The following is a 24,711-nucleotide window of genomic DNA, read 5'->3' on the forward strand; positions in this document are numbered from 1 at the left end:
ATGGCAACGGGCTCTGGGTGCAGGCCTGAGCTGGTGTCCATGGCAACCACCCCTGGCATGGGTTCTCCATGGAGCTGCTGAGGGACGGAGCATAGCAACAGGGAGCTGGTGATGGTTGCCATGGAAACTGACCATGGCAACTGGGGGCTGGGGATGGTTGCCATGGAAACCGACCATAGCAACAGGGGGCTGGTGACTGTTGCCATAGAAACTGACCATAGCAACAGGGGGCTGGTGATAGTTGCCATGGAAACTGGCCATAGCAACAGGGGGCTGGTGATAGTCGCCATGGAAACTGACATGGCAACAGGGAGATGGGGATGGTTACCATGGCAACTGACCATAGCAACAAGGGGCTGGGGATTGTTGCCATGGAAACTGACAATAGCAACAGGGAGAAAGGGATGGTTGCCATGGAAACTGACCACAGCAATAGGGAGCTGGTGATGGTTGCCATGGAAACTGAGAATAGCAATAGGGAGCTGGTGATGGTTGCCATGGAAACTGACCATAGCAACAGGGACCTGGGATGGTTGCCATGGAAACTGACCATAGCAACAGGGATATGGGGATGGTTGCCATGGAAACTGACCATAGCAACAGGGACCTGGGGATGGTTGCCATGGAAACTGACCATAGCAACAGGGGCTGGGGATGGTTGCCATGCAATGGTGATGGTTGCCCGTGGCACTGCTGCCATTCTCTGCTGCTGCTGGGGCACTCGGGGCTCTGGCTGAGCAGCAAAGGTGACCCTGAGCCAGGAGCTTTCCTTGCCTGCAGCAAAGCCTCGGCACGCAAAGCCCTTCCTGGGGCTGTGTCCTGTGCCAGCAGGGATTGTGCCAGCGGAGCTGACCCGAAATTTCTTCTCCCAGGCAGCTTTAGGACACACAACATGGAAAAGCCAGAGGCCACTCTCAGCTCTGTGCAGGCCTCCAGCAGAATCCGGAGTGTGAAGCAGCCTGGGAACAGGGTTTAGTGTCAGGGGAGGGGAACGCAGAGCCCTTTTCTGCCCTGTGGGCTGAGGCTCTGCATTTCCAATGGCCCTGCAGCTTCCAAAGGGGCCTTTTTGGCTCACCTGAGAACAGTTCTGCTGAGAGCCTGTCCTAAACCTGCTTTTCCTGCAAATGTGCCCAATCAATTATCTTTTTTTGCAGCCCCAGGTCTTGTGTGAGTGCAAGTGTGACAACTGAAGGATGGAACAGCTCTACTGCGGGGGAGTTCTCTTTTTCTTGATTTGTTTTTTTGTTTATTTGGTTGGTTTGGCTTGATTTGGTTTTTTATCCTTTGTTCTGTTTTGGTTGGTTTGTTTGTGTTGTTGTTTTGGTTTGGTTGTTTGGTTAGGGTGCTGGGGTTTCTTTTGTTTTCATATGGTTTTGTTTGGTTTTTTGTTGGTTTTTCGTTTTTTGTGGTTTCTTTTTTTTATTTTTTGGTTTATATGGTTTTGGGGTTTTTTTTAATTCTCTCTTCCTAGAAGCTCTGGGCAGAGCTCTGTGACTGTGTCTGACACTTGTCTGTGGCACTGTGCAGGTGGCCAGGGGGACCTTCCCCGAGCTGTGTGCAGAGGAATCCACATCAGCCCAGGCCGGGGTGGGCAGTGGCCGCTCAGTTCCATGGACTGGACGCGGCTCTGGACGCTTCCCTTGGAGCGACTGCAGGGAGGGAACGCTGGGGCTGTCACTGCTGGGGTGTCACACACAGGGGACACTGGGGCTGTCACTGCTGGGGTGTCACACACAGGGGACACTGGGGCTGTCACCAATGGGGTGTCACACACAGGGGACGCTGGGGCTGTCACCAATGGGGTGTCACACACAGGGGACACTGGGGCTGTCACCAATGGGGTGTCACACACAGGGAACACTGGGGCTGTCACCAATGGGGTGTCACACACAGGGACACTGGGGCTGTCACTGCTGGGGTGTCACACACAGGGGACACTGGGGCTGTCACCAATGGGGTGTCACACACAGGGGACACTGGGGCTGTCACCAATGGGGTGTCACACACAGGGGACACTGGGGCTGCCCCACTTCTGCCCTGTCCCCAACAGCTCTGCCAGCACCTTGAGGGAACACAAAGGTTGAGCCAAAGGATGAGAATTGCAGAAGGGGCTGAGCTGGGAGGGACCCAATGGGATCATCAAATCCCAGAATCACAGAATCAGAGAATTACTGGGTGGGAAGAGACCTTCAAGAGCATCAAGTCCCACCCATGCCCGAGCACTTCAACTCAACCATGACACTGAGTGCCACATCCAGCCTTTTTTAAACACATCCAGAAATGGTGACTCCATTACCTCCCCAGGCAAACCAATCCAGGACTTTATCACACATTCTGTGAAAACCCTTCTTCCTAATATCCAACCTGTATTTCCCTTGGTGCAGCTTAAGATTGTGTGCTCTGCATCTGTCAGTTGCTGCCTGGAGAAAGAGACTGACCCCCACCTGACTACAACCTCCTTTCAGGAAGGTGGAGAGAGTGGTAAGGTCACCTCTGAGTCTCCTTTTCTCCAGACTGAACAACCCCAGCTCCCTCTCCTCACAGGATTTGTGTTCCAGACCCCGCCCCAGCCTTGTTGCCCTTCTCTGGACACGCTCCAGCCCCTCCATGTCCCTCCTAAGTTGGGGCACCCACAACTGGACACAGCACTCAAGGTACGGTGCCAGTACAGGGCAAGAATGCCAGGTACACCAGAGCCAGGTACAGGTGGAGAATGATCTCCCTGCTCCTGCTGGCCACACTGTTCCTGATCCACACCAGGAGCCCTTGGCCCTCTTGGCCACCAGGGCACTCTGCTGGCTCATGTTCAGCCGGCTGCCAACCAGCACCCCCAGGTCCCTTTCTGCCTGGGCACTGTCCAGCCACACCGTCCCCAGCCTCTGGCCTTGCAGGGGTTATTGTGGCCAAAATGCAGGACTCGCCACTTGGACTTAATTAACTTCATCTCATTGGACTCTGCCCATCCCTCCAACCATTCCAGGTCTCCCTGCAGAGCCCTCCTACCTTCCAGGAGATGGACACACGCTCCCAGCTTAGTGTCATCAGCAGATTTACTAATGAAAGACTCAAGCCCCTCATCCATGGTGTCAAGAGAAATATTGAACAGAGCTGGCCCCAGCACAGAGCTCTGAGGGACACCACTGGTGCCTGGCCCCAGCTGGATGCAGCACCGCTCACCACCACTCTCTGGGCCCAGCCAGCCAGTTCTGAACCCAGCACAGAGTGCTCCTGTCCCAGCCCTGGGCTGCAGCTTTTCCAGGAGTGTGCTGTGGGAGACAGTGCCAAAGGCCCTGCTGGAGTCCAGGCACACAACACCCGCAGCCTTTCCTGCATCCACCAGGAGGCTCACCTGGTCATAGAAGGAGACCAGCTTGGTCAAACATGACCTACCCCTCCTAAACCCCTGCTGGCTGGCTCTGATCCCCTGGCCATCCTGGAAGTGCTGGCTGATGACACTCACTAGAAACTGTTCCATTGCCTTACCGGGTACTGCGGTCAGGCTGCCTGGCCTATAATTACCAGGATCCTCCTTCCCACCCTTGTTGTGAATGGGTGTCACATTGGGCAGCTTCCAGTCATCTGGAACCTCACCAGGGAGCCAGGACTGCTGGTAAATGATGGAGACTGGCTTGGCAAGCTCAGCTGCCAGCTCCCTCATCACCCTGGGGTGGATCCCATCTGCTCCCAGGGAGCTATGAACATCCAAGCAGCTCAGCAGTTCTCTGACTGCATCCTCCTGGATAACAGGGGCCCATTCTGCTCCCTGATGCTCCTCTATGATGCTGTAGCTGCTCAATGACCTCACACAACAAACTCTGTGATGTCATAGCCCAATCTGTGATCTCACAGAACCCACTCTGTGCTGTCACACAGCCCCTTTCTGACATCCCAGCTGCTCTGTGCCTCTGTGACACAGCCACAGAGGTGCCACTGTGACACAGCCCCCTCTGGGACATGCCACAGCCCCTGCCAGTGCTGAGCCCCTGGGAGCTCTGTCTGTGCCCTGCTGGTGTCCCTGAGGGGCCCTGGCAGTGCCCCAGCCCTGCTGGGCTGTGCACAGGAGCTGCTCCTGGCCAGAGCTGTCTCTCTGCAGCTCTGCTGCCCTTGCCAGGAGCTGCCTCTGGGCCAGGAGCCCGGCCCAGCTCAGCAGCACAGACACAGCACCAGGACTTCAATGACCCTCTGGGGCTTTGGTGCTCTTTGCATCAGAGCCAGTCCCTCAGAGTGGGCTCAAAGACTTCTCAAGAACTCAAAGGGAGATTGAAATACTGAAGTTTCTTGTACTTTAAATAGAACCCTGTGAGGGACAGGACTGAGAAAGTGTCCCCAGGTTCCAGGGAGAGCAGAACACCGGAGGCAGTGATGACAGCTGGGGACAAGCAAGGCAAAGGTGTCTCTGGTGCTGAGCAAACCTGGATGTGTTTCAGGAATGCAAAGGGCCAAGGCCTGAGCCCCAGCCCTGGCCAGGCAGATCCTGTCCCTCCCTCCTTGCTCAGGCTCTTCCCGGGATGGGCACTGGCATGTGGGGATGGGCAATGCCAAGGGCAGGAGCATGGGGCGGCCCCTGCCAGGCTGCTGAGCAGGGACAAGGAGGCCATGAGGCCCCAGGCCTGCAAGGGTCACTTGTCCCCTCCTCACGGCTCAGGCCCAGGGCCAGCAGCCATGGCCAAGGTGCTGCCCAAGTTGGCTCTGGCAGGGCTGTCTTGCAGCTGCTGCCCATCCCTGTGCCCTGTGCAGCCCAGGCTGTCCTACGGTGTCCCTGCCCTGGCCTCTGTCCCTGCAGGCTCTCGGCATCCCCCCGCTGCCCCACCTGGCTGGGCCCTTCCTTTGCTGGCAGCTCTGCCTCCTGCCTGCCCCTGCCTGCCCACACAAAGCCTTGGGCTGCTCCAGGCTCCTGCTGGGGACGTGCTGCACCACAGCCCTGCCCTGACAGGGAAATTCCTTTCTCCTGGTGCCACTCTGGGCCTCCCCAGCTGCCCTTGTGCTGCATTCTGCCCCAGCGAGGGGCACAACAACTCCCCCGGCCCCGGAGTCTCAGACCTCAGGCAGCCACCGGTGACCAACAGGGACAGGAATGCAACAGGACGGGTGCAGCTTTAGCAAAATCCAGGACCCTTTATTGTGCCAGGGAACAAGACAAGAAATGAGGGGCAGGGGTCGGGTCATAGGTGTTACATGACAGGGTAGGGGTGGAGTTTAGGGTCAGGGTCCAATAGCAGGAGGAGCAGGGGACTGCAATGGGGTGGATCAAGGAGCAAACCAATGGAAAAAAATAAGGTGGAGACACTGCAGTAGAATTTAAAGCAATGAGGGCACAGGAAAGGAAGAACATTCTGGGGCCATTCCTATTTTGACCAGATGGGGTGGAGTGTCTTTTCCCAGGCTTGCAGGGCCACGCCCCACAGGGTGGAGGGGTGGAATCTTCATTAAATCACGCCCCTCGCCTGATGCTCTCTGTCTGGGTAGAATCCCCACCGCCTGGGGCGGGGGCACTCCACACCTTTGGTGCCATTCTTTCTTTCTCTGCCTGTTTCATACAATGAAGAAAAACTCCAGCATCTGTGGAACCACCCTCCAATTCCTTTCAGGCTACTCCTGTCCTCAGTCTGCACACAACTGAGCCCAGAGCCATCAGCCTCTACATCCTGGTTATGTGATGAGGCCTCCCAACCCCATCTTGGGAGATTTTTGGGTCCTCAATGTGGTCTTTGTAAATGGAAACAGTGGTCAAAGTTATTTTCTCACAGATCTTGCAGTGACAGAACAAGGGTCAATATCTTTGTTACAGATCAGTAATGCCATGGTTGACTCTCCCAAGTAAGGGGCAAATATTAAGTATATGTTAAGAGAAGTTTTGCAGCTGTAGAGTTATGTTTTCCCTCTCCCTTGCATTGTTATCACAGGGTGGCCTCAGTAGTTGGGGCACTTGGGAGGGTCGGCTTGTTACTATGGCAGCACCTGACCTCCAATCCAGCTGTGAGAAAGTGATCTGAGCACCACTGTGAAATAAACACAGGCAGGAGACTTTTCTCCTTTTTAATGCCTTTATTGCAAGTGATGAGCTCTGGGGGGAGAGCTGACGGGTTCACACTCACGCTGCCACTGCTCCCAGTGGTGACTTGGAGGAGGAGGAAGAGTGCAGCTTTGTCCACTGGTCTGTGGCCAGAGCTGGGGATTCTGTCCTCATGGGAGCATCAGGAATAAACCCTTGTTCACTTTTTCAGTTTCACTCCCAGGGTCCTGCCTGTAGCTCAGGTCCTCCCTTGGCTAGGGCAAGGGGCAAAGAAAGGGTCTCAGCATCTTTGCAGGCTCTGGGCTTTGTTCCTCACATCCAGACATCACTTTGATCTCTTAATTCTGTGTTGGTTCGTTGGTTTTGGGGTCTTTTGGTAAGTTTGGAGGGGTGGCTTTCCCGTGGCAGGCTGGCTCCAAGGTCATTTGCATGCCCTCCCATGTCCCCCTGCCATGTCATCCACCTGGCAGCAGTCAGGGTGGTACTGACAAAAGGAGTAGGTAACTAAAAGGACTGGTGATTACAATAACAAACAGTTAGAACTCCACCCTGGCAGCAACTGGTCCAACCTGTTCACTCTGCAACCTTTTAAAAAAAAATTGGCAGCTTTTTCTACTTGTAACAGTCCCCCCTCTTTTTCTTTGATCGGGCTTAAACTTAAGCTTGCATCAACTTGCAATTTCTGACTCATGAGCACAGAATTTCCTTAATTTTTTGTATTGATTATAAATTTCTTGAACACTCTGATAATCATGGCTACTTAACTTTGTTCCCTTTCCTGGTTTCTTCAGGTTAACTTTTTTAGAGATCTTTAGGTTGGTCTGCCTGGCAGATACTACCATTTTAATGAAGCAGGGAAGTAAGCATAGTAAAAAGAGCAAACCAGCAAGTGTACCCACAGTGAAGAAAGCTACTTTTTCCACCAATCTCCTTTGAAAGTCCATAGGTTATTCCAGCAACTGGAATCAAGTGTAGGAGTCCGTACTTGGTTACTTACACATGCTAGTTTTTTATCTTGTTGGAGAGGTTTCTAATGATTGCTCTCTTCATCTCTAATACTGCCTGAAGCCTGATGATTCTGTTTAACATGGATATCGGGGCCCGATAACCCCAGGACCCATCTTGAGCCCAGGTGGCTGGGCCATAAGTCTTGATAATTTTTCTTGGGGTCCAAACCTGGCTCTTAGAATCTTGGATTCTCCCAATTTCTATTGCATTTTGCCTCTTCTGTTTGGTTTCTCTTAAATCATTGTGTATAGGAACTCCTAAACTTGATCCAGTTTCTTTGGGTAATAAGAAGAAAGCTGGTTTTATCATTCTAGCGGTGCAGCTGCCAGACCAGCTTCTCGGCAATTTAGTGCATTCTATAGTACTATAGATCAAAAACAGGACTTTAGGGGCTCCCCAAAAATGTGTTTTTAGCTTCTGTTGGACATTCCAAATATTTAGAAATGTCTTTCATTCTCCAAAAGGGGTTTATCCCTTCTTCAATACATTCATAAAATGCATATGCTTCATGGTAGATACACTTGTTCTTTTCTTTCCTTTCAACAGACCAAAATCTATTTGGATCTCCTGAGATCCACCAGGTAGCAGAGTTCTTTACTGCTAGATACCTTTTACAGACCATTCTTTTGACTGGCCTGTTGTACCCTTTAATACTAAATTCTGAGTTATTCCGTATCCAATTTAAGATTTCTAATAGCCTTAGATTAATTTTTTCCATTGGCCAAATTTCAGTCATCTGGGTACAAACTCGACAATCGGTTAAATTTAGTTTGTGGCTGCCTCTTTCTACTGAATCTATGAAAAGGTTCTTACCTCGGGGTATCTCTAAATGATCTTGTTTTCTTATTGCTTTTACTAACTCTTTCTCTTTGACCAGATCTACCAGGCTTGCTTCAGCAGCATCACATTCAAAGCGCAACCAGGCTTCTCCTACAGGGCACTGTCCCAGGAGTTGCTGCCTAAAAGTGGCGGTATTCTGGGCTATCCAATACATTCTCTTATCTTCTTGACAAAGGACCAATTGGGAGAGGTTAACACAATTAGGGTTAGAATTGATGGACTCTAGACAAGGAGCTCACTTCTTCCTCCTCATAGAGGGGTTGGTAGCACTCACTGCATGGCTCTCCTGGGCTCCCCAGAGCTCCACCAGCAATTAGAGCCATCATTACTACCCTTCCCAAGGGTCCGGTATGGGTCATCTTGCATAGCCTGCCCACCCGGCCTTTCCTCTTGGGGACTTTGCTGAGAAGAAGCTTCCAAGCTCTTTAGAGTCCCTTCTGTGATAAACGAGTCCACTGGATTTCAGGATCATATAATTATTTTTATTATTATGCAAGTGAGAATAAGCAAAGTTCAGCGCTGGGCGGCCGGGAGTCTCCTCTAGGCTCGCACCATTCCTATCCCCAAAGTTCGCCTTTTATCGCCTTCTTCTCCCGGGTCCAGGGATGACGTGGTCTGTCTTTTGAGCTTGCTCGTTCAGTTGCTAGGGGGTCTTTTTCTGCCTTCTGGTGGTCATGGGATGAAGGCTCCAAGTCTTCCTCTTTAACCGCTGAGTGAACTTTCCCTTATAAGGCATATCTAGACAGTGGAATTTTCAGAACACTGTACGATTCCTGCAAGCCTAAGCAATTCTTGCGAGTTTAAGGATTGTTGTTACAGCCTTCCTCTGTGACCTCTGGGTGAACTTTTCCTTATAAGGTATATCTTTACCATGGAATTCCCAAAGCACTATACGATTCCTGCAAGCCAAGCAACCATATGTGGCTGCACATTTAAGAATCAAGCGGTTTTAGCTATTTAGTTCTTGCTTTTATATTGTATAATTATTTAGCTATTGATTTAATTAATGAACAAACGTATTGCTACTTATTACAGTCAGCATGATCCTCTGTGCTCACACAGATGCTCCAGGAGGAAGACCTCAAGATACCCAGCGCCACTGCCCTGAAGCGGGCTGAGCCACTCCTGCCACGCTTGGAGAATGTAAGGCTCTGTGCCCCCAGCCATGGGCACTGGACGCTGCCCAGAAATGTTGTGCCTTGTGCACTTTTGGGCCTCTGCCCTGATGGGCCTGGAATAGTTGGTGCTGAGGTCTTTCCCTTTCCTCCAGGACAACAGCCACGTGCAGCTGCTCTCCATTCAGCTCTTCTGCAAAGTGATGGAGCTGGTAGTGGAAGAGGGGGAAAAGCCTCTCACGAGAATTGTGAGCCAGAGCCTCCTCCCTCTCTTCTTGTGTTGGCACGATGAGAACCGGCGTGTGGCAAAAGTCAGGAGGAGAGACCCTTTGTCATCATGGAAGAAGAGAAGAAAGCTGAGTCGATGACAAGTGGGGAGATGTTGGGGCCCGAGAGCTTGGCCTGAGGGAAGAGGCCACAAGCTGTGAATTCTCCCAGTCGGTGCCAGCAATGGCAGCGAAGGAAGCGTCCCCACGCAGAGCAAGGAGTGCCCACAAGCTGCACCAGTGGAAGGCGGCTGTGAGGGTGCTGTGGGGAGATGGGGCACAGCAACAGCCCTGCCAGTGGCAACAAAGGGCAACAGTCCAGGAGCTGCCCCCAATGGAAAAGGAGGTGACTGAGCCAGAGCTGAGCCAGCGAGGGGAAGGAAGTGTGAACAGCCGGGAGAAGCAGGCACATTCTCCTGCCCCCAGGGAGGAGGTGCCATCAGCAGGGACACAGAGCCCAGTCCCTGCTCCAGACAGCCCCTGCTGCCCCCCAGCCCCTCACCCAGCCCACTGGGAGCCCAAAGCCCCAGTGAGCAGCTGGAAGAGGCAGAGCAGGGCTCAGTGCTGGCAGAGAAGGAGAGTGAGGAGGGCACCTCAGCTGGCAGTGATGAAGACTGGGAATCCTACAGCCAGACTGAGCTGTCCCAAGAGTGCCAAGGTGAGGCAGAGCCAGAGCTGTCCCAAGGAGAGTTCAGCAGCTCCCAAGACCTTTCCAGCTGGGAAGACTGCAGCGAACCAGAGCTCAGAGACCTCCGAGACGATTCCACGGAGGAAGAGAGCAGCAGCACAGACCTGCCACAGGACTGCTGTGAAGGTAACAGCCTCTTCAGCTTCGGGCCCATTCCCTTGCTGTGGGAGGAAGAGGAGGACGACAGCTGGCATGAAGTCTACGCCCAGGAGCTGTATAAAGGCGAAGGCAGGGCCCAAAGGCTGGCAGATCTGGCGGCAGATGGGCTGCCACTGCCCGTCCCTCAGCAGGTCTGGGTTGAGGGGCAGGCAGCGGAGTCCCTGTGTGCCTCGCTTCCCTCGCTGTGCAGCGAAGGCTCCGTGGGCCAGCAGGGGCCCGAGGCAGGGCCACAGAGCCCGGGGCCTGCCCCGCAGAGCCCTGGCGGCGCCTCAGCTGGCCAGCCGGGAGCGCAGGCCCGCAGGCAGCAGCGGCTGCCCCAGGCAAACGGCCCGGCCGCCTCAGGCAGGCACTGCGGGCGCTGCGGGCGCTGCTCTGCTGGCCCTGCCTGGCGCGGCAGCTGCAGGAGCAGCGCCCGTGGCCCTGCCCAGCCCGGGCCGGCCGATGGCGGCTGCTCCCTGCGCGGGGCCCCAGGGAGCCACACGGGCGGCCTCGGCCTGGACATGGCCCCGCAGCCTCAGCTGCCCCGGCCAACCTGGAGCATCTCCCCAGCACCCACAGTCACTGCTGGGGCCAGCCCTAAACAGCACGCGTGGCACACGATTGGTGCCAGAGCGCTCAGCAGGGAATCCCAGAGTCATCGAGGTGGGAGGAGACCCTGATGCTCACCCAGTGCCACTGGCACCCTGGCAGCACCATCACCACCGCAAAACCACATCCCCAAGGGCCACATCTGCACAACTCCTCAACGCCTCAGAGACAGCGACTCCACCGCCTCCTTGGGCAGCTTCTTCCAATGCCTCACCCCTCTGTCAGAGAAAAATTCCTTCTGATATTGAATCCAAACCTCCCCTGGTGCCATCAAAGGCCATTTCCTCTCATCTTGAAAGGATTCCACGCTGGTCCTTTGGGATTATATCCCTGAAGAATGGGCATAGATGGGAGCTGTTGCTCCATGGATGTGACTGCAGGACTTTGATTCACACCATTCCTCCAAAACAAATTAAAGTTGAGTTTAAGAAATAGTAGTAGTAAAAAAAAAAACAAAAAAACCCCCAAACAAACAAAAAAAAAACTTAGATGAAAAGTATTTTAAAAATTAAAAAAAGAATAGGAATAAGAAGATGAAGAAGAAGAAATAGTAGTAGTAAATTTAGTAAGAATAATAAGAATGAAAATAGGAATAAGATGAAGAGGATGATGAACAACTAGTAATTAATATCAGAATATTAAAAAAATAAGAATGACATAGTAAGTAAGCATAACAAGTGAATAAGATTACTTAGAAGGAGAAGAAGAAGAATATTTTAAAGAAGAAGAAAGAATACTAGCAGCAATTAAGAAGAAGAAGAAGGGGAAGAAGAAGACGAGAAAGAAGAAGAGAAAGAAGAAGAAATAATAATAAGATGAAGAATATTAAATCAAAATGCACATCTACAGGTCTTCTAGAATCCCAGAATGCAGGAAAGGACCTTAAAAAGTATCTACTTCCAACTGATCATCCTCTGAGCTCTCTCTCTCTTTTGTACTTCGATCTCCCTAGCTCCCATTTCTTGTTCAATAAAATCCATGTCCAAAACAATCTGGTTTTGTTCTCCTATGGTCTCATTTGTGCCTTCACTGGGGCAGAGGCGCCTCTCCCTCATGGCACCTTAAGCCTGGATGGAAGCATGGGCAGGTTCCTTCCAGCCACAAGCATTCCAGCATTCTGTCAGGGACTCCCTTCCCTTCTTCCCTCTGCTTCCAGCTGCAGAATGGGCAGCAAAGCCGCCTTTGCTGTCTGCTCAGGGAGCCCAGCCAGCTGCTGGAGCTTGACCCTGCCCCTGCACAGCTCCCTTGGGAGGCACGGCAGGAGCAGCACCCTGGCAGCCTCAGCAATTGCCCTCTGACAGCTCTGGCACACACTGCAATGGGCTGCAATTCCAGCTGCCAGTGAGGAAAAGATGGTCCTGCCCTTCAAGGCAAAATTCTGAAGGGGCCAAGACACAGCGAGATCTTACAAAGACATTTCACTGCCAGCCTCCATAACTTCATCCAGGGCTGTTTGAGCACCTGGATTGGGAAGGAAAAAAAAGAAAAATCAGGGGAGGGTCTTTGGCTGGGAGCTGCCACAGGTAAAGAGAGACACTGGAAGGGAAAAGGAGCAGACAAAGGAAGGCAGGAGAGAAAGCAGGACACAAATGGCAACCAGCTGAGAAGGTGGCACTCTGGAAACCAAACCTGGACTTAGGGAATAGGAATGGGACAGAAAGGAAGAATTCTGAAACTTTATTTACTATGCTTGTCTGAGGAACCTGTGCCAGGACTTCACCACCCTGACAGGGAAGAAGTATTTTCTGTACCAAACCTGAATTTCATCCCTGTCACAAGGACATTTTATGAAAAATCCTTTCCTTAGGATTTTTTTCTCCTGAGAAGCTGAGAGGCCTCAGGAACAAAATGTAAACAATGGTTATCTGCTGCTGTGGAATGCAACAGGTGCATCTGTGATTGGTCTCATGTGGTTGTTTCTAATTAATGGCCATTACAGTCAGCTGGCTCAGACTCTCTGTCTGAGACACAAGCCTTTGTTATTCAATCCATTTCTTTTCTATTCTCAGCTAGCCTTCTGATGAAATCCTTTCTTCTATTCTTTTAGTATAGTTTTAATATCATATATATCATAAAATAATAAATCAAGCCTTCTGAAACATGGAGTCAGATCTTCGTCTCTTCCCTCATCCTAAGACCCCTGCGAACACCGTCACAATTTGTGATTTGTGACCTCGAGTGACTGAAGAATTCCTCATTTGGTGAGACCCCAGAGGAGCACTGCTACACTGGGTAAACCCCAAGTGTGTGGCATTGATGGTCACCACACAAGTGACTACAGAATTGGATTCTAGCCAGGAGCTGAAGAGCTGAAGATCCTGAATTTGGACAGAGTTCACAGCAAGGCTGACCACAAAGAGAACCTTTTGAAAAGTGTCCCAGATGTAATGAGTTAATGTCTTGGTTAGTTCATCAAGTTGCTAAAAAGACTAAAAAAAGGGGAAAAGCCAATAATAGAAAAACTGCAAGGATAGATGTAACCAGCTAATATGTTGCAAGATGAATATAACGGGCTAATATATTGCAAAATAACTGTCATAAGGCTTAAACCGCAAAATGTCAGAAGCTAATATGTTGAAAGGCTAAATAAGCAATGTGTAACTAGATGTAGCTATATGCCTATATATGGTAAAGGCTATTGTAAGACCTTGAGGAAGAGGATGGGAGCCTTCGTCCAGACGACCATCAGAAGGCAGAATAAGACCCCCTAGCAACTATCGGCACAGACACAGAGAACACTGGAAGGACACCCAACAACAACAGATAAAAAGGAGGACTGAACTGCTGGGCGGTGTGGGCCAATGGTGGAGAGGTGACTCCCCGGCTACACCCAGTGCTCCCGGTGGGTGCAAGCCTTTTGTTGGCTTCACCCAGTGCTGTAATTTGCCTGTTATCGCTTGCTTTATCAATTAATAAATTACACTTTATTTGGACTCACTTGTCAGTGATTGGTTCCTCACCACAACTTATAACACTAGATACAGATAAAATACTCTGGTGATCTTATCACACCCTGTTCTCAAACTTTTGGCACCAGCTTCTACTCTGGAACACCATGACTTCCTTGTAATCTGAAAGAGGGAACAAATCAAACCTCAACAGCTGGTCCTACCTTGAAAACCAGTGTTCCTCCCACCAGAAACTTCCTTTCCTGTTGTGACAGATGAGTAATGTGATGATTGACTCTCACAATTAATAGACAAATATCATGTATATAACTTAAGGAAAGTTTTATAGATTTATAGTTATGCTGCACCCCATGCCCTGGTTATCAAGGGAAAACTGAGGTTGGGACATCTGGGAGGGCTGGCTTGTCACTATGGCGACACCTGAGCCCCAGTCAGAATTTGAGGAAGAGATCTCCGCCACTGGAGAGCGAAGAAGGGGTTGATGGACAGAACTTTGGGAGGGCTTAAAGGGTTCAAAAGGGAAAGCCTCCAGCGGGAGGGGGCTGAGCACATGGCGAGGAAAATCTTTTGCTTCTGGTGCTGTAACCTTTTTTCTTTATTCAGTTTTCTGTTGTATTTTTGATAAGGTTTAATAAACCTTCCTAAACTATGAAAAGTGAGTAGCTATTTCTCACACTGTGGTCTGCAACCCTCACTCTTTATTACAATAAAATGCTTCTTTTTATTAGGTTTACATCAGTTCCACATGCTTTTATGAGCTTTTACGCCTTTTTATCTATATATGTTTAAGACCACTATCTGCTTATTGCAACATTCCAGGAATCCCTTTTGACTCTTCTCTCCATATTCCTGCAGAAGGTCAAGTCACTGTGGGTTTTCCACCAATAAAAATCCAGGTTGTTCAGATCCTAGGTGTGACGGGCAGGCACAATTTCCCTGCTGACACAGGGACTGAAGACAAACCCCTCTGTTGTCACTGAAAACAAAAGAAAGGAGGAAGTTTCTGCCCATTGCAAAGTCCCCGTTTGCCCTGAAGGACTCTGCCTCTTCTTTCTCTGCAGCAGCTCAGCAGCCGGACGCCAAGAAGGACAAGAGAGGGAGGGTGGTTGATTTGTGTGACAATTTAACAGCACTTGCAAACAAGAGCTGAGTCTGTCAGTAACATCTCTGCAGAGGCAAGTCCTTGCTGAGGATGCAGAGCTGTGTCACTTGTGTTTAGTTTGCATCGAGTTAATGGCACGGTGGCTTTTCATGCTGCAGGTGTGGCCGCTGTGACAGCAGCCTGTTCATCCTTCAGGGGGTTTGCACCCACAGGGACAGTGCTGCTCCTGCCAGCACACCCCAGTTTGTCCTCATGCCAAAAAGCCCAGGCAGAACTTACTTCTTAAAGGAACATTTTCCTTTTGCTCTCAAACCAAAGATTTAGATGTAATGGTATAATAGAAACAAATCTTTTCCCCTGTTGTCTCTTGGGACAGGAGGAAAATCCTATCACATCCAGATAGCAAGGCACTGAAATTCTCTGCTGGAACAGTGAAGTCCTGCCACTCTAAATCAGTGTGGTGCCTGAAGGGTTTTGTAGCAGGTTTGCACCTAAGTTGATGCTCAAGAAGTTTATGAGGTCCAACATAGACCTAAGATTTGCACAGCAGAGTTTAGGCTGACAGCTAAGGGAGCATAAATTAAATGGTCTTTCCAAGCCAGAAGGCTGATGAGAATTGTTGGTATTTGTGCTCTCCTTCCTTGTTTAAAGGATAGCAACATATTTGATGAGATTTTGGCATTGCAGCTAAAGATCATGGCCAGATGAAGTCACCTAAGTGGGTGTTGTGCATTTCTAATTGTGGAGCTCAATAATCAGTGTAACTGCTTCTGGTAATCCGGCTCCAGTCTCGCACAGAGCATTGCTGGTTGGTCACTCTTATCTCCACAGCCCAGCAGAGATCCTGTTTTGGATGGCTCTCACTGCTCCCAAGGCCCCAGGGACCAGCCACTGCCTCTCCTTCTGCTTTCCCTTCCAGGATCAGAGATTTCCTGCTGCTTCCTCCACGTCTGAGACAACTGGAGGAGATGAGGGGCTGAGGATGTGGCTTCTGACAGAGAGTTGATAACGCTCAGCTGAGTATTTTATTCTCCTGCCACTAAGCTGTCAGGCTGCTGCTGAAATTCCTCCTGCTTGGAAAGGGCTGGTGTGAGCAGCAGGAATTGTTGCTGGCTGGAACTTTTCCAAGAGCTGGACAAAAGAAGCATTTTGTGGAAGGCCACCAGCTGCCCTTGGTCAGCAGCACAAGGTGTGAGGTGCCCTTTGAAGGCCATCCCTGCACAAGGACAGCCTGGCCTTCTCCAGTGCCCAGAGCACCTTCCAGGCTTTTGGGCTGGCCTCGTCCCTCACCCTGGAGAAGCAGGTTGCTGTTGGAACTCTCCTATCCACAGTTTCTGGCTGGATTGCCGTGTCTTACCACAGACAGCCCTGGAGACACCAGTACAGACTCCATCTGCAATAAAAGGGGACTTTGTTCCAGCTTTTCCCTTGGACCAGCATGCAGCAAGCCCACCTGGGCCTCATTCAGCTCTGTGTGGGCTGGTAGGCAGCTTCTGCTGGGAATTTAAAGCTTTTACCCTACTTTCCACAGCAAATAGTGGAGCAAACCCAGCTGCACCAACCCCCAAATTTCACTCTAAAAACCACAATTTTCATTTTCCTTTATTCAAGCCTTGAAGAAAACAAACTTCACTTGAGTGAGCTGGAGGCACAGTGTCCTCCAGGATCATTCTTGAGTAGGACAATATTGCAGGGGAAGACTGGCAAACCCAGAGGTTACTGGTGCTTAGGAAGCTTTGCAAAACCTTCCCACGTGCGGTGCTCTTGCAGCCTCCTGAGCTCCTGGAGCCCTCACTCAGCTCAGGCACAGTTGGGACAGGAGGGGATGGTTCTGTCTGTCAGATGTGGGGACAGGAGGAGGGAAGACTTTGCAAACGCTGCCACGAGGGCAGGGCTGTTTTCATTGATGGTGCCAAGTGGTAGTACACCATCTTTGATTAAATGTGAGGTGCTGAAGGGCAAAAATTCTCAGTGCTAAGGAGAGAGTGTCTCCACTCACACAGCAAGGTAAGTGAAGGGGAAAGTGCAATCTGTATTTCATGGCAGGTGTTCAGTTTTTAACAAAACATTTCTGCAGAAGACGTGCCCAGGCAGGGGTGATTCAGAGCATTTTATCAGCCTCACAGAGTATCCCCACATCTGCTTGGCCACATTTTTTCTCTTTTTTCATTGTGAATGATTTCTCCTGCCAGGGTTGCTCCTGCTTGGAGTTCTGCTCTCAGTGGAGCCCCGGAATTTTCTCAGCAGGCCTCTGCAGCGAGTTCTGAGCCAAGGTGGGGCTCTGCTGCCAGCCCAAATCTGCGCTTCCCCTGCCCAGCCTGAGTGCAGGTGGGGCATGTGCTGGACATGGCCGGAGACTTGCATGGCCAAAATCCTCCAGCATTTCCATCTGCTCATGGCTTTGGGTAGCACAAATCACACAACACCCATCGCAGCTGACAAATGGCATTTCTTGCAGATTGCTACAGCCGCACTGCTGATCCACAAATACACGAGAATCAATTTCAGCTGAAAAATGTCATTTATTACAAAGTGCTACACCCACACCGACAATACAGAACTATACAAATCTCATATTAGGGGTTAAAAACAGGAATTTATTCTATTATTACAACCTTTCTATGTAATAATATACAAATACCAACTTCAGTTAATTTATTGCCAACCTCCACAACAACGCACTATACACAAAGATCAATTAGGTGTTTAACAACTTAATTTATTACATATTACTACAAGGATTAAGCCCATCTAGGAATACAAAAGTGTCTCCATTGATATGTAAATAGAATTACATCCAGAAACAGATAAGTATGCATTTAAAAATAGACTTATATACCTATACAATTACCAATATTCCTATTTTAAAAGCCATATAACAAAACTTGTATCAAAAGCGATACCTACACAACTTTACCCACAGGAAATAGAAATTAACACAGATATAACAATATCCATGTCTACATAGATAAATTTATACACATATATGTAATTTCAAATATATATATATATATACACATAGCATACATTCATAACAAAATAAATATACATAAACATAAGAATATACACATGGAAATAAACACATACAAATAGCAACCCACATATGGAAATACACATATAATAACTGTGGCTACGTTCAACTCTGTGTATCTTTAAACAGCACTCGAAGCAGAAGGATCCCAGCTGCCCCATCTTCAAAGCCTCTCGCTTGGTCTCCTCCTCCCGTGCAGAGCAGCTCTCCTGGACAGCGACAGCAGATGGAACACCTGGCAAGCAAAGGGAACACGGAGTGAGTATGGGGACGTTTCCCTTGGCAGCAGCTGCACTTCCATCAGGGAAGAGGAAATGTCAGAGCCTCCCAGGGGGGTCAGAAAGAGAAAGCAGCCGAGCGGGCCAGGCTGTGGTGAGCGCAGCCGCGGCGGGACTGTCCCGCAGCCCCGGCAGCCCAGCAGAGCCGGCACAGCTCCCGGCCCTGCCGGCACAGCTGCCTTGCCCAAGGACAGCCCCTGTGCCGGCCGGGGCAGCTGCGCTGAGCAGCCCCAGCACGGGCAGGGCCCGCTCCTGCCCCGCCGGGCAGTGCCCACGGCCACAGCCCACGGCACCCTCAGCCCCACCTGCCTCCCCGGGCCTGCGGCCTCACCCGGGCTCTCTCCAGGCTGGCTGCAGCAGGTCCCCGTTCACTGCTCTTGCTGCTGGCCTTCAGCTCCTCCCTGCTGGCTCCCGTCAGTCTCCGGCTGTCCTCAAGGTCTTCATGGCAGCTGTGGCAAAAGTGGAGGCTCTGGAATTGCTTCCAAGGCCTGGCAGAGCTGCAGTCCCGGAGCCCTCTGTGCTCCCTGCTGGCCCCCTCCATCCCCTCAGCCCCGCCATGCTCTCGGTGAAGCCCCAGCCCCCTTCAGTTTCTTCAGCCCCTCACAGTCCTCTCACCCCCCTCAGTCCCTTCTGACCCATCCCGTCCGCTGAGACCCACCACCCTGCCAGCCTGTGCCACTTGCCTGTCACCTCAGTGCCACCATGGCCCTCGGCTGCCCCACAGCCCTCAGCCCCAGCAGCAGCTCAGGGTCACCGTCCCTTCAGTGCCCCCTCAGCCCCCTCTGTCTCACCGTCCTTCAGCAGCTCCTCAGGGGACAGTGCCTGGGGCCAGCGGCAGCTCCCACCGCTCCAGGGACAGCCAGGGCTGGAAGTGCTGCTCCGCCCGGCCCGGCCGCCAGCTCGGACCCAGCACAGGGACAGGGGACACAGGGGGCACCGGGGCAAAAGCAAGAGGTGAAAAAGGCAGCCGAGGGGGAAAAGAGCTAAAAATGCAGCCTAGGCCTACACAAACAGCAATCTATCCATCCATCTCTCCATCTAAACATTCCTATTCCTCTTACTAGAGAACTATACACATTCATAAATGTAACTTCATACATATGCATATATATATATATATATATAAATATTTTACACATATAAAAATCTAACTCTGAAAATCTATACATGTAAATATATAATAAAATATAATTATATCACATCTATAACTATATACATATCCACATTTAACTCTACAGATCTATCAATATATGTCCATATAAAAAGAACACTATCATCTATAAATGGAACTATACCCACTAATAAATAGAACCATAGAAATCTATAAACATATCTACAAACAGAGGAGTTCTACCTGCCCGATGGTCACAGGCTCTCCCCTGTCTCTTCCTGCCATGCAGGGCAGCCCTCCTGGAGATGTTGGTCAGATGGCATCTGGGAAGCAAAGGAAACGCTTTTAATCAATATTGGCCCTTCTGCCCCTTTCCCTTGGGCAGCAATTGTCCTTTGACCAGGGGCTGTCCAAGATGGCCTGAAAGGCAGACTCTCACTTGGCAATTTGAAGCAATCTGCCCTTAAAAGAACAGGGACCATTCCAAGTGTTCAAATGTGTGTTTCAAAACACTGAAGTATCTTGATAAAGTCTCAGCCCCCGCAATGCAAAGGGCACCCAGGAGAGCTTGAAACACAGACAGTCCCAGCTGCCACAATAAAGCCCAGCCTTGTTCTTTCTCTGAGCTGACAGAAAGACCTCAGCCCTCACTGAAATGGCTGAAGCTGAAGGTGCTGGGAGCTGAGTCATGAACCAGCTCCATGACCTGGCATCTACAAACTGCCCTCTGCAGTGAGCAGCAGCTGCTCCAACTCGACCATCAGCTCTGGCAGGAAGGGCTGGGAGGGACAGAGCTCCCTACGAGGCCTGCAGGCTGCACCAGCTTGGCTAAGGAATGGATCCACAGTGCTCCCTCTCCCCTCTTAGGCCTCCCTAATCAGGGGGCATTCCAGCTTTTCCTTCTGATACTGGAGTTACTGTGATTTTTCTATTGGTTGGCCTCTGATGTTGTGCTCCTTGTTTTCTTGTGGGTCAGGCCCAATACCAGCAGACTGGTATTACATTTAGTCAGTGATTTGGACTTCTACCCTGACTTTTTGCTCTTTTTTCCCCCTGTTCCTTCAAGAGTCGCTCAGCCTGGCCTCCCCTGGCACCCTGCAGCAAATTTATCCACCCACTTCAGCACAAAACTGGGACACCCGGCTTGGTGACACAACTCCCACAAGGTCAGGTTTATTTCCTGCTCTCTTGCCACAGCAGAGGACTCAGTGTCAGAGCCTCTGGAGAAGCGTTGAGGGCAGGGCTCAGGGAGGTTGTGCCAGTGCAGGATTTGAACTAAGGGCACCAGGAAGCACCAACCCTGCTCAGAGCAGCCATCTCACAGCTCTCTAAATCAGTGTGGGCTCTGTCCTTACCAGGCTCCTGGGGCTCCTGGGAACTGTTCCTGCAGCTCTCGGTGCCAGATGAAGCCTCCTCAGCTGCAGCTCTGTTCACAGGCTCCCCTCCTGAAGAATCAGGGGCAGCACCAACATTGTCCTGAGCAGAAAAACAGAAAGAAAGGAACCCAAAGATCACTCGCTATTTTGCTGGAATCATATCAGGGATACAGTAACTCTCCTTCTCCACTCCCAAAGGACATGGAGCACAGAGGAGGGAACACTGCCCCCACGGTTCACATGACAAGCCTTTTAAACTCAGGATTCAGGGGGCCAAGGTGAAACTGAAGCTCTTCCAAAATGACCTTTGAGACAAAACATGAACACAGCAAACCAGAAGACACCAAGTGAGGGGACGTGCCCCCACGCTCTGAGCCTGCCTTATCCCAGAGCTGTGAGAAATCAGCCAGCACAAAGCCAGGGGCTCTCCTTGCTGCCAGCACGGCTGCCAGCAAGGGCAGAGCTCGCTCCCAGCCCTGCCCAGGGCTGTGTGCTGCAAACCCACAGGCAAAGCACACATTTCTGCCTGGGAGTCTCAGCACCCCCAGCCAACCGCTCACACAACCCATCACAAGGTGCTGCTTCTCGGAGCCCTCTGCTGCTGCCCCACGGGTGTCATCCAGGCAAACATTTATGCACCCTGGGTATTGCCAGGATCACATTTGGGATCAGTGGCAAAAATCTGTACATCGTTAGGGTAGGGAAAAAAAACAACCCAAAAGACAGGAAAAGCCAGACAACCAAGTAGTGTTTCTATTCCACTGAGGAAGTAAATGTCCACAATGAAGCAAATTACCTTTGGTCACAAAGATATTCTCACTATGACCAGTTTCAGAATATTCATCTCTTCTGCCATAGCTCATCCATCAGAACCCTAAAGATTCTAAAGATGGTTCAGAGCCTGCAATGTTTCCTTTTAGTATGGAATAAAATGCTTCTCTAAACTATTTGTGACTTTACAGAAGACAAAAGTCATGCCACTTGAGAATAAGGTATTGGTAAATCCAAAAAATCCCACTCTCCCCCTTGAGTCATAATCACAAATGTACTGCAGGCAATGGGTCAGCACATCAACAGAAAGAGAGACATTCTTTGGCCAACACGTGTCATAATCTGCAAAAGGACAGAGAGCTGCAGCTGCAGCCCAGCCCCAGCCACGGCTCTGGGAGCGCCTACACGCACGGCAGGGCTCACACAGTGATAGTGGAGCCCTGGAAAATGTTAAAGATAGACTTTGAAAATGTTGGACTTTGTGTTTTCTCAGATCACTGCACCTGCATAAGCAGTATGATAAATGATATAATTGTTAGATGTGATGATTGTTTAGGAAGTAAATATAATTATTGTATAATCATAAGAAGAATCATGAGAAACTATGTTAGAAATTTAAGGGGGAACCATGAGAAGCTAAGTTTAGCTGAAATCTGTGCATACAATAGAACAATATAAGTTTAATAATTAACATGAAAGTTATATAAAGATAGAGTATAAAACACGTTCACCTCGAATGTATGGTCGCAATCATATTTGGGTGGAAACTACCCCGATTCCCAGAGCTCTTAAATAAAAAGTACCGCATATAATCGCTTATGTGATTGTGTGTTTTTGAACGCTAACAACAGCAGCAGCAGCTGCAGCCCAGCCCTTGCTTTGCCTTGGCCTTCCCACCCAAAAGAGGCACAGCCCACATCTGCTGCAGCTGGGACAGAGGCACCTCTGGCATGCCCCTCCCTGCACGGGACACTTGGCCTTCAGGGCCAATTCTCCAAACACTCTTCTCCTCTTTCCCAGCAAGTAAAACCTCTTCTTCATTTCTTCTTCATCCCCTCTTTTAGAAATCTTTCTTAACCGAGAATAATTCAATAACTAAATAATAATGAAGTAAGTTCAATTAAAGAAGCCTTTGCTTCTCAACCGTGTCACAAGGTTCAAAAGCTCTCAGTCCAGCCCCTTTGATCCCCATCCAATGGAATTACCTGAGCAGAGGGAGATCTTTCAGACAGGGACCTCCTGATCTCCCGAATCATTTTCTCTACAGCAAGGCCTAGATCTGCTGGTGGCCATTCCTCCTCCCCAGGCGCGTTCTGTGCTGAGCTGGAGGCCGTCCATGCTGCACAAGCTGCACTGCCAGCGGGAGCGCTGGGCCCTGAAGTGCCCGGGCTGGCTGCAAGAATCCAAACACATTGGTCAGGCTCCACAACGTGGCTGTGGGACACAGAGCTCTGGTGCTGCTGTGGATCAAACATCACAGGAAGCACACAGGCAAAGCAGGCAGAGAATCTTTCGGCCTCCTGCTTGCCCCTTGCTAGGAGGCTTGACAACTTCTGGCCGAGAATGACAGAGCCTTGTGGAAAACGACTTGAAACGGTCACTTTTCACGACCTTTCGGAAAAACAAGGCTACAGCTCTTTTCCTACCTCGGGCGTCGTAGGCTGCGCGCTGCTGCTCCCTGTGGAGCTGCTGGAAGCTGCAGGGCTGGAGCCCGAGCACCTCCCGCTCGGCCGGAGGCAGCTGCTCCCCGTAGAGCTCCTGCGAGCGGCTGCGGGGCCCCTCCCGCCCGAGCGGCAGCGGCCGCTCCCCGTGGAGCCCGAGGAAGTGGCAGGGCGGGATGCCGAGCACCTCCCGCTCGGCGGGCGGCGGCCGCTCCCCGTAGAGCTCCTGGAAGCGGCTCGGCCCCTCCCGCCGGGCCGGCAGCGGCCGCTCCCTGTGCAGCAGGTGGAAGCCGCAGGGCGGGCGCCGGGCGAGCAGCGGCCGCTCGCCGGGGGGCTGCTGGAGGCGGCCGGGCCGGGGGCTGCGCAGCTCCCGCCCGTCCGGCAGCGTCCGCTCCCTGTGCAGCAGGAGGAAGCCGCTGGGCGGGCGCCCGGCCGGCAGCGGCGGCCGCTCCCTGGGCAGCGGCTGGAAGCGACCGCGCCCGCGCCGCCCGGCCGGCAGCGGCCGCGGCCCGGGCAGCTGCCGGGAGCCGCAGGGCGGGCGCCTGCGGCCCTCCCGGCCCGCCGCCGGCCGCTGCCTGTTGGCCGCGCTCCGGCGCTTGATGCGGAGCAGGAGGTCGGGGCGGTCGCGGCGAAAGCAGGGGTTGCAGTAGTGGAGCCAGGCCCCGGCATCGCCCGGCGCAGCCGAGCCCACCCAGCCCGGCACCTTGCGGAAGCCGTAGCGGTAGAGCTGCCGCACGAAGCTGCGGAACTGCGTGGCCCTGAAGGTGTGCGGCACCGGGGCCGGCCCATGGCCACAGCCCCTGTGGGCGTGGCCCGAGCTGAGCAGCTCTCGCTCCAAGAGGCAGCGGTCGATGAGCAGCCCCTGGGCGCGGCTGTCCCAGCGCACGGAGCGGACGCGGGGGCTGTTCACCAGGCGCCAGAGCTTGGCGGGGAAGGTGCCGGCGCTGAGCCCGGCGGGCAGCGGCAGCTCCGCCATGGCGTCCATCGCCGACTGTGGCCACAACGCCCGCAGCGCAACGGCCGCGGCTGCGCCGGCGGCGCGCGGCCTGAGGGGGGCGCTGCGCTCGGGCCCGCGCGCGCCCAGCGCGGCCCCGGCGCGGGCCGGACTTGGCGGGGACGAGCGCGGCAGAGCCGGGGCTGCGGGCACAGCGCGGGTGGGGCGGCTCCGGGGCTGGCCGCGCTCGGCTCGGCAGGGCCAGCTGCCAACCCCCTCTTTCTCTGCCTGCAGGCATCCTTCTGCCTTGGCCTTGCGCTACAACCCCCAACCAGCAAGACAAGGAAGAGAAAACAGCCGCTTCTCTCGCAGTCAGCCTCCTGCAGCTCTTGATGCCTGTGGTTATTCCTGCCCAGGTCCCAGACTTCTCATTTCCCATCCTTGAACTCCATCAGATTCCCCTCAGGCCGGTTCTTTAGCCTGCCGAGGTCCCTCTGAATGGCGCAATCATTTGGGCTCTCAGCTGCTCCTGCCAGCTTTGTTTTGTCTGTAGACTTGCTGAGGGTGAGCTGCTCCTCCAGCCCGGCCATGAATGAAGACATTAAAGAGCATCTGCCCCAGCATCAGCCCCTGGGGCTCAGAGCACCCGTCACTTGCCTCCAGCTCTACTTTGTGCCACTGATGACAGTCCTCATCCATTTTTCAGCCTTCCTCGCTGGGCATTTTGGCAGTTTGTGTTTAAGGATGCTGTAGGAGACTGTCTCAAAGGCTTGGGGAAAGCTGGGGTAAACATCATCCATTGCTCCACCCATATCCATCCGTTTGGCTGTCCTGTCACGGGCATCAGGTAGCTTAACCATC

At 51.9% G+C, this 24,711-nt stretch overlaps 1 protein-coding gene across 1 annotated transcript in view; it reads left to right on the plus strand.

Moving 5' to 3' along the window:
- Positions 1–24,711, plus strand: part of LOC139605362 (zinc finger protein 551-like) — a 484,882-nt gene that overhangs the window by 16,998 nt on the left and 443,173 nt on the right. The window contains 1 exon segment of the mRNA XM_071456700.1: positions 19,895–19,913. Coding sequence (XP_071312801.1) covers positions 19,895–19,913 — 19 coding nt within the window.

Source organism: Agelaius tricolor, unplaced genomic scaffold, assembly GCF_023055355.1.
Source record: "Agelaius tricolor isolate 1412-34295 unplaced genomic scaffold, bAgeTri1.0.p SCAF_65, whole genome shotgun sequence".
NCBI classification, from domain to species: domain Eukaryota; kingdom Metazoa; phylum Chordata; class Aves; order Passeriformes; family Icteridae; genus Agelaius; species Agelaius tricolor.